The sequence below is a fragment of the Sinocyclocheilus rhinocerous genome, unplaced genomic scaffold (genome assembly GCF_001515625.1).
Source record: "Sinocyclocheilus rhinocerous isolate Xijiao unplaced genomic scaffold, SAMN03320098_v1.1 scaffold3779, whole genome shotgun sequence".
Taxonomy (NCBI): Eukaryota; Metazoa; Chordata; class Actinopteri; order Cypriniformes; family Cyprinidae; genus Sinocyclocheilus; species Sinocyclocheilus rhinocerous.
In genome coordinates, this window is record NW_015663837.1 from 121,672 (window position 1) to 132,501 (window position 10,830).

Consider the following 10,830-nt stretch of genomic DNA (forward strand, 5'->3'; position numbering starts at 1 on the left):
CAGCGGCAAGGAACCGAAACTCCATCGGTGACAGAATGGAGAAAAAACCTTGGGAGAAACCAGGCTCAGTCGGGGGGCCAGTTCTCCTCTGGCCAGACAAAACCAGCAGTTCAATTACAGGCTGCAGCAAAGTCTCATTGTGCAGAGGACTCATCTGGTTCCGTGGTCTTGTCCCGATGGCCGTCTAGGAGACAAGGTCTTCACTGGGGATCTGTCTCTGGGGCTCATCTAGTTGTCCTGATCTCCGCTGACATTCAGGGCTGTAGAGGTCCCTCTCTAGGTGCTGATCCACCATCTGGGCTGGATACGGACTGGATCCGGGTGACTGCAGTGACCATCTGATCTGGATTCAGACTGCATCTGGTGGCTACGGTGGCTACCATAGTGCCTGCCACACTTGTTGCGAAGCTCCGGACTCTGGGATTAAACAGATCTCTGTGCAGCTGGATCCTGGACTTCCTGACAGGCAGAAGTCAGGTGATCAGAATGGGCAACAATACTTCATCCCCACTGACCCTCAACACTGGTGCTCCTCAGAGCTGTGTCCTCAGCCCACTTCTGTACTCCCTGTACACACACGACTATGCAGCCACACACAGCTCCAACGTCATTGTCAAATTCGTTGATGACACAATGGTGATAGGCCTGATCACCGACAACGATAAGACGGCCTACAGAGAGGAGGTGAGCACCCTGACTAAATGGTGTCAGGAGAACAATCTCTCACTCAACATCGACAAGACCAAGGAGCTGGTGGTGATTTCAGGAGACAGAGCAGAGAACACACACCCATCACCATCGACAAGACATCTGTGGAGCGGGTAAACAGCTTTAAGTTCCTCGGCGTTCACATCAATGAGGATCTCACATGGTCCGCTCACACAGATGCAGTGCTGAAGAAGACACATCCACACCTCTTCTTTCTGAGACGGCTGAGGAAGTTTGGAATGAGCCCCAGCATCCTCAGAACATTCTACACCTGCACTGTGGAGAGCATCCTGACTGGCTGCATCACTGCTTGGTTTGGAAACTGCAACCGCAAAGCTCTGCAAAGGGTCGTGCGAACTGCCGCCACATTGTTGGAGGTAAGCTTCCCTCCCTCCAGGACATCTACAGAAGGCCGTGTATAAGGAAAGCCTGGAGGATCATCAGTGACTCCAGCCACCCGTCATACAGACTGCTCTCTCTGCTGCCCTCAGGAAGACGTCTCTGCAGCATCCGATCCTGCACTAGCCAACTGAGGGATAGCTTTTTCCCTCAGGCTATCAGACTAATGAACAGTCAGAACTAATACACCCTACAGCATACTCCCACTAAACGGTATGCCACACACTGCACTTAAACTCCAACACAGTTCAATACTGGACTATACGTATACACTGCACTTAATACAATAATCTATCTGCTACCACTGGATACTATCCAATGCAAATCCATGACATTTTGCGTATCCAGTTCATGTATAATCTGCTTCGCATATTTTTGTGTGCATATATGTGTACATAATGTAGAATGTGTACATACTGTGTATAATGTGTATTGCTAACTGTAAGTATGTCTAATAGTACACTGTGTGTACTGAGTATATGTATGTGTATATTGCACATTGTCATCTGTATAAGTCTGTAAGTATGTATATGTAAATTGTTTCTGCACTGTCTGGAGCACACTCCCAAAAATTTCACTCACCAAGGCACATGTGCTGTGGTGATGTGACAATAAAAGTGATTTGATTTGATTTGATTTGACAGCCCTGAATGTCAGCGGAGACCAGAACTAGATGAGCCCCAGAGACAGATCCCCAGTGAAGACCTTGTCTCCTAGACGGCCATCGGGACAAGACCACAGGAACCAGATGAGTGTTTGTGATGCTGTTTGCTTTGATACGTGAGGCGGCGCTGCACAGAGCGGGAGAATTCAGATGCGGATTTAAATGCAGTCGACAGAAAATCCTGCCGCGCCACAGAGCGCCATTCACATAGCTTTCCATTAAATTACATTATATTTGTGCCAAATCGTTGTTAATGTACATAATGACTTCTAGGGCTGCCCTCCAATAGTCGACTAACCGTTAGTCGACGAGAAGAGGCTTGGACGACCAAAATTTTATTAGTCGCAGAAAAAAAAATCCACAGAAGTGGTGGTCACGCAGTCCGTGATGGACAGATTGTTAACGGCTGGTCTATGTAGTAATATAGTACATTGGGCAGGACATCCAAACGCTCGCCTATCATCAACCTATTCATCGACCTCAAATATGGCTTATTATCTGAAGTATGTTAGTAGCAGCAACTTTACATGGCTGCTCAATCTAATGTTAACCTTGAGAAATGTGTGCTATTGAAGTGTCTGTGCGAAGTGTGGAAGCTGAACAGTAGCGATCACTGCAGGACAGATGCGCTCACTTGTTCTTAAAATACTCCCTCATTTTTGCTCATACAGATAAGAGTAATACACCTTTCGAATCTGTAAAGACTCTACGTTTATTTGTGTGCACTCCCAATAACAACAAAACATTGCGCTTTTGTAAAATAATGAAAGCAAACAGGATGCGCTTTCTGCCGTCTCGGTCTCGGTCTTGTGAACTTGCATGCAAAACTTCGAAACTCCATGTATACTTGCCTTACAGACATAAAAAATATCTATAGAGAGTGAAATGTCTACTTCAAAATAAACCAATTTAAATGGAAAACAAGTATTCTCACATTATGTAATTTGTATGAAACATGCATACAGGTGCATCCACCACTGTGGAGATGACGAGTCAGTGTCTGCACAAAAAACAAAAAAACACTACTTTAACAATAAATTATTAAAATGTTTATGCAGCCTTGTTACTGTTTTTCCCGACACATTCATAATCATTACTTCTGCCGGTGCACTGTGGCAAGTTTTGAGTGCTTGAGCGCTTATTAGGCTATGTAGACAATTAAAGGCTCATTATTATGATTTAAATAGTTTATTAATAAACATGCGATTATTTGACTAATGCTTAAAATGAAGGACAACTAGTCATTATAAATTGTTCATTCTTGAAGTGAACTTTTTCCCGTTTGGTGATTAAATAAACTGTTTTAGACCGCCGCTTGAATTGAACGCAAGTTGTTCGGTGTGTGTGATACCTGATACCTGCGAGTTCTCCTAAACGCAGTGCTTCTATTTTGCCCGGTGTGTGACTGCCATATTTTGTTATTTTGATTAGATAATCATTAAGTGTTCTAAAATAGAAGCAAATAAAGTGTTAGAGTATACAATGTATATATATATATATATATATATACAATATCCATATGCATGTAATTCCAGTGCTATGGCCTTTGTGTAGATATTTAAAGATGGCCATCTTTAAGCATGACTGTTGAAATGAAATGGTAACACTTTACAATAAGAGTCTATTTGTAACATTAAGATTAATGAAAGCTGTAGAAGTATTGTTCCTTGTTAGAGTGTGTTAATTCAACATTTACTATTACTAATACATTTTTTAATTTTACAGTTTCTTCTGTTGACATTAGTTAGTAAATTATGAGCTAACTTTAATGATCAATATAATTTTTTAAATTTTATTTACAAATTATGGTTCAGTACTGTTATTTTTTAAAAGAAAAAGTAGTAAATCACTATTTTACTTTTTGTTCAGTATCCATTTTAAAAACTATCGGTTGATTAATCGGTATTGGCCAGTGTGCTCCCACCTAGCTATCAATATCGGTGAAATCCAATATCTTTTGATGACTGTTGAAATGAAATGGTAACACTTTACAATAAGAGTCTATTTGTAACATTAAGATTAATGAAAGCTGTAGAAGTATTGTTCCTTGTTAGAGTGTGTTAATTCAACATTTACTATTACTAATACATTTTTTAATTTTACAGTTTCTTCTGTTGACATTAGTTAGTAAATTATGAGCTAACTTTAATGATCAATATAATTTTTTAAATTTTATTTACAAATTATGGTTCAGTACTGTTATTTTTTAAAAGAAAAAGTAGTAAATCACTATTTTACTTTTTGTTCAGTATCCATTTTAAAAACTATCGGTTGATTAATCGGTATTGGCCAGTGTGCTCCCACCTAGCTATCAATATCGGTGAAATCCAATATCTTTTGACCTCTAGTGTACTTCACTTACTAGGGATGTAACGATATCAAAATCTCACGATACGATATTTATTGCGATATTTAAAAAAAAGACAAATGAAGAATTGGAAAAAATTAAAATTTAGTACATTTTAAAGTTAAATTATTCTATCTAATGCACTTTGAGAGTTCAAAATTAGGAGCTTCAACCCATGATCTTAACTACGAAAACTTAAGTCAGAAAAAAGTCAGTGAATTGACTTGTAGCTGAACTTTAAAGGAGACTCCATCCTCTTATTTGTGATATACTGTCTCAGTCTAAATTACATTCACACTGGTGTTTTAGGAAGCAAAAAATATATTATATAATAAAAATAATAACAACAATGACAGTAATAGCCATATATTGTAAAACAATTGCACTGTAAAATTAATGAAAATGAATATTTTATAGGTATATTATTTGTGCTTTACACTACAGAAGGGAAATTACAATACTTCTTTCCTAATTTCTACACTTGAAAGATATATTTTGAATTTGGACTGCATTTAAACCACTAGCTGTCAGCAATTCATACTGCACTTTATAAGCTTTTATTTTGACGGACACGGCAGTAGAGCTTTTATTTTGAAGGAAACTCCAGCTTCAGTGAAAGCATGCTTACAAAAATGTCTCACTACAAATCTAGTGAAATGCTGTAATCACCTGCTGTGAAAATAAAGCATAACTGGTGGCTGTTGCATTCCCAAACAAACGCTAAACTCACAGCACGTGCAATAAACAAGTTGACTGCATTCATTCAGTGAGAACGGAGCTGTTCTGAGGCGCGGAAAACACCGGATCACGAGTTGATCGTCTGAACGAAGTGCGCGCTTCGCTTTGAAACCCACAGCGAAGACAGACTTGATAAAGGGATTAAGCCAAATTGTGCTTTTGGTTTTAGTTCCTTTAACAGATACTGTGCCAAGCATAATGGCCCAAAACAACTTTAAAGACCTTTTATGTTAGAATAAGAAGTTTTAAAAACTACACTTTTTGCCCGGAAGACCTATCGTTTCATATCGTCATGTGGCCACGATAATATCGAGACAGTTTTGCTATCGTGATATTACGATATTGAAAATATCATTACATCCCTATCACTGACACATCATCAGTAGTGTACTTCTGAGTGCATGAAGGACAAACACATGTGATGCATTCACACTCAGGAAAGCCATTCTCATCGCATTCACACATCATCCTCAGAGGCGCAAGAAACTCTTTATCTCTCAGCGTGATTCACGCCACAAACACAACAACCTCCAGCACACCTCCAGCTCCCTGAAGACTTTCAGACCGAAGCCGAGCGCCTAAACGCTCACTGCAAATCTGAGTGAGGTTAAGTGTGCATATATCAGCGGACTACTATCTATGATGAAAGGTTTTGATCCAAATGTTGACTACTGTATATATATATATATATATAGTTGAACTACTTCAAGCTTGACATGGTGCCTTAAAAATGGTGCAGGGCCATATGTTCATGTTTTGAATGTGTAAATGCATGTGTCGTATCTATTTATTGATTATATTACACAATGATTTTAGACCCTAAATTAGGCAACTTAGAAATGTAATGTTTTACAGTTTTTCTCGATTGCTTAAACACTATCACCAGGCTTTTGAACTAAAATTTCAAAACCATAACGCCATTTATCAAAAAGCACACCCATTTCCCTAAACTATAAACACTATTCCCCTTTTTGACACATGAATCAGATTTGTTGAACTGTCACTGCAAAACTCTACACACAAATCCCTTCATTTCTCATTGCCTAGACCATGTTGTCATTTAGAAAGCACTAGCATTCAATATTGTTCACTCAAGTCAGCATAGCTTGAGCTCAATTAGCACACAGTTACCCAGGTGGAAACACTAAGAGTCAAAATGTATCACACACCAATCATAACCTTCAATAGATAGATAAAAGAGCTCAAGTCAGTTCATTCAGTTTTGGAACAATGGATCCAGAGAGATGTGATTGAAAAGGTCGAGGACACCAGAGAGGAGGAGGAGGAGGAGGATGAGGAAGAGCAGTAGGAAGTAGAGGAGGAGGAGGAGGAGGAAGAGGATGGCATTATGCAAATATTTCCATATAGTGTGGTAGATATGTGGGGGCGTGTTAGAATGAGCCGTTTTAGGGGGGCGTGGCAGAGTCTTAACTTTGATAAAGAATATCTCTTTGGTTTTGAGACTTTAGTCTTTGCAACTTCAGGGATCTTATCTATGCACAATCAGCTTGTAACACTCCAAAGAGAAAGGAAAACTTGAAATCGCATCATATGACCCCTTTAATACTGTGTTGTTTTCTGAATGATCCACAGCTGTGTTTTTTTGTTTTGTGATAGTTGTTCACGAGTCTCTTGTTTGTCCTGAACAGTTAAACTTCCTGCTGTTCTTCAGAAAAACCCCTCAGCTCCCACAAATTCTTTGGTTTTCCAGCATTTTTGTGTATTTGAACCCTTTCCAACAATGACTGCATGATTTTGAGATGCATCTTGTCACACTGAGGACAACTGAGGGACTCATATGCAACTATTACAGAAGGTTTAAACGCTCTCTGATGCTCCAGAAGAAAAAAACATGCATTAAGAGCCGGGGGGTGAAAACTAAAAAAAAAAAAAAAAAAAATTTTGTATGATCCCTCTTATTTTGGAAAAGTAACTAACATTTTACAGATTCTGCAAGGTGTATGTAAACTTTTGACTTCAACTGTATATATATATTCTTTCTAAGGTTTCTTGTAAATGTATCTTGTTTCAAGGGTTGTTTAGAATTTTCATTGTAAAATGACTTGCTGTGAATGGTTTGATTTGGTGAGCACTGGTTGTGTTACTGGTGTTGGGAGGCACTTACAGCGCACGATGAGCTCGATCACGGCCTCTCTGGGCTTGACGTTGAAGCCGTTGTACTGGCTGGTCTGGCAGCGGTAGGATCCGCTCATCTCGCGCGACACGTTGACGATGCGCAGAACGCCGTCGTAGCTCTCCGTCTGCATGCTGCCATCCGGCATCGGCGCCTCCTTATCCGCCCGCGACCACAGGATGATGGGCTTGGGTTTCCCTGAAACAAGGCACTCCAGCTCCACCGTCTCGCCCTCCCGCACCGCCATCGGAGACTTGCCCCGCGGCACGGTCAGGTTCGGAGGAACTAAGAAAGAGAAAAACAGAGGAGGGACTGATACGGGGCTCTAGAAAGGCAGCAGACGGGGCACCGCAGGACGGTCAATGCGTGAGCGTGTGTTTGTGAGCGAAACACGGCTGCGCTGGATTCGGGATGGAAAACCAAATGAGCCAAGGATGGAAAACAAGTCCAACAAACAGCATCAGAAATAACAGCAGTAAGGTCATTAAATGCTTCAAACAATTCCCCAACAGTACTTACATTAAACAGACCACAACTCACAAATGCATTGTTTTATTATTTACAACATGGATACCTCCAGTAACTATGCAAAGACCTTCTGACTAAACAAGTGATGCTTATATGGAGGGCAAAATATATTTTTTAATTTTATTTATTTATTTATTTTTTTTTAAATTTTTTCTTTATATATTTTAGTTAATTTTTATTTCAAATAATGAAAATGTTTTTATTTTATTTATTTATTTATTTTTTTTAAAATTTTTTCTTTATATATTTTAGTTAATTTTTATTTCAAATAATGAAAATGTTTTTATTTTACCTTGGCGACTAGCTAAATTAAATAAGTTTAAGCTTTTTATGTTTTATTTTAATTTACTTTAAAAAAAAATTTTTTATTTACTTTAAAATAATACAAATATTTTTATGTTGCCTTGGCAACTAGCTAACAAGTTTAAGCTTTTTATGTTTTATTTTATTTTAGTTTTATTTATTTAATAAAAAAAAATATTTTTATGTTGAAATAACTGAAATAAAAAATAGCTGATAGAAATAGCTGAAATAAAATAAGTTTAAGCTTTTTGTTTTATTTTATTTTAGTTTTTTAATTTAATTTAAAATAATAAAAAATATTTGTATGTTGCCTTGGCAACTAGCTGAAAAAAAGTTTAAGCTTTTATATATATATTTTTTGTTTTAGTTTATATTGTATTTTATTTCAAATAATGAAAATGTTTATGACAACATATTTACATAATTGCATTTTGAAACATTTAAGTATATATTTTTTAAAATATATAAAAAATATATTTTTCTGTGTGGGTCTCAAGTAAATGTATCTTGCTATCTTGATTTTTAATAGGAAAGACTTAAGTACTCATTAAGAACAGGATGTATTAGTTTTATTAATTAATTTATTTTTAATGTCCATATAGTTTTTTTTATTACATTTAAGTTTAATTTTAAAATTGTAATTAAAATAACATTTATTAAGTTAAATTTTTTATATATTTTTATTATATATTTTATTTTATTTTAATTTCTATTTTGAATGATACAATTTTTTCTTTTTTATGTTACCTTGGCAACTAGCTAAAATAAACTAATTTTATTTCAGTTCAAATAATGAAAATGTTTTTTATGTTGCCTTTGCAGCTAGCTGGAATATATTAAGTTCACTTTTTTTTTATATATATATATTTTTGTTTAGTTGTTATTTTATACAAGTTTTTATGTTTTATACTAATTTTAATTTATTTTAATTGAGTTATTTGTTATGTTACTTCAAAAAAAAAAAATCTGAATTTTTGTAGCATTGTATCGTTTGATGTCATAACCTTCTGACTGAACGCATGCATGCGATCTAAGATCTGTTTTCACATGTAGATGAGAAACGAACAATTCTGCATCAAAGATCCAAACGTAAAGAATCTGATTCACAAGCTGAATATATAACCACAGGGTTTCCTGCGGCCGCTGTGTATTAATAATGCATGTTATTCCAGGCCATTAGCAGAAACAGAAAGCAGCTGTAATGAAGAGCTGTTACTGTAATGGAGAGCCGCTGCTGTCGGGATGTTTCCAGCGATAGAAACGAGTCTTTAACACCCGATGAGCCTCTCGCTGAATCTCCTTCACGTCACGACTCACTCTGGATCAAAACCAGAGCTTCATTTGAGCCGGATGAGATCTTATTTGCACACTCATTTATTCTGATTTATCAGGAAACTCATCGCTGAAACACACGCAGCACAAGCCAATGAAAGCTAATGCACGGCACGCAGAAATACTGAAATCGTATTTTAGTATCATTGATACACCATTATAGTTTTTATGATTTTATTTTCATGTCTTCATTTTTATGTTTTAGTAATTTTGTTGTGCTGTTCTCATTTTATTATTATTATTATTTTTTTTAATATGTCTATATAGTTTTATTACATTTTAGTTTTTAATTTATTTAGTTTTAGTTATTATAGTACTTCAGCTTTAACTAAACACAAATGAGCATTATAGGCTTGGCCACTAGCTGAAATAAAGTAAGATTATTATGATTTTTATTTTAAACAATGAAAAAAATTATGATGCATTTGAAACGAACTGAAATAAGTTTTTAAGTTATATTTAATTAATAAATTTTATTTTATTTCATTTTGATTTCAAATAATACAAATGTTTAAAAAAAATCAAATGAAAACAAATAAAAATGAAATAAAAGTTTTAAGTTTTTATATTTTATTTTATTTTTTTATGTTGACTTTGCAGCTAACTGAAATAAAATATATTTATTTATGTATTTATTTTTTAATATATTTTAAATAATGAAAATGTTATGTTGCAACTAATTGAATTAAAATAAGTTTAAGTGTTTTATATTTTACTTTTATTTATTTCAAATAATGACAAATGTTTTTGTGTTGCTTTGGCAACTACTTGAAAAAAAAGTTTAAGTGTTTTTATATATTTTTTTAAATTTAATTTTATCTCTAATAATGAAAATATTTTTATGTTGCCTTGCTAAATATCTGAAATAAAATAAGTTTACTTTGTAACATATCATTTTAGTCATTTTTATTTTATTCCCAATGTTTTGTCATGTAATTGCCATAAAAATGCCAAAGTAACTCATATAAAAATAAATTAAAAATACTATAAAATATTGTTTAAATAAATAAATAATTGAATGAATGTAATGGGAATGTTGGGATATTTAAGATTCACCCAGATGTGACTGTTTTCTGATTGGGTCCTTCAGGTGTTTTTGCTGAAACTCTCTGATCCTTCTAGGATTGAATCTGTCCCATTACACCCCAATCCCTGATCCGGATCCGCTGGGAACATTCGGGGTTATTTACAGCGTACAGCATCTGCTAGAGCTCAATGAGAAAACATGAGGACACACAGAGATAGTAATGCTGGGTAATTGTGATTCAGGATCCTGCCGTCAAAAACTAAACGATGATAAAACCTCAGACAGAACAAACGGCCCTCCAAACCTCCTTCACACGATCGTGAACACAGTCCATCAATCCTCGCGTTACACAAAACCACACTCTTTAAGAATAGTTCAACACAAAAAATAAAATTCCCTCACCCTCAGATTATTCGAGATTATAATGAGTTTGTTTCTTCATCAGATTTGGAGAAATTTGCATTGCATCAGTGTCTCAGCAATGGATGCTCTGCAGTGAATGGGTGCCGTCAGAATGAGAGTCCAAACAGCTGATAAAAACATCACAATAATCCACAAGTAATCCACAGCACTCCAGTCCATCAGTTAACATCTGGAGAAGACAAAAGCTGAAACACATCCAGCATTAAGACGTTTTTAACTAAAATACG

At 35.8% G+C, this 10,830-nt stretch overlaps 1 protein-coding gene across 1 annotated transcript in view; it reads right to left on the reverse strand.

Annotated features, from left to right (window-relative positions):
- LOC107729031 (MAM domain-containing glycosylphosphatidylinositol anchor protein 2-like) overlaps positions 1–10,830 on the reverse strand; it is a 74,480-nt gene that overhangs the window by 48,918 nt on the left and 14,732 nt on the right. Inside the window, exon 3 of the mRNA XM_016539380.1 lies at positions 6,982–7,275. Coding sequence (XP_016394866.1) covers positions 6,982–7,275 — 294 coding nt within the window. The remainder of the gene's footprint in view (positions 1–6,981; positions 7,276–10,830) is intronic.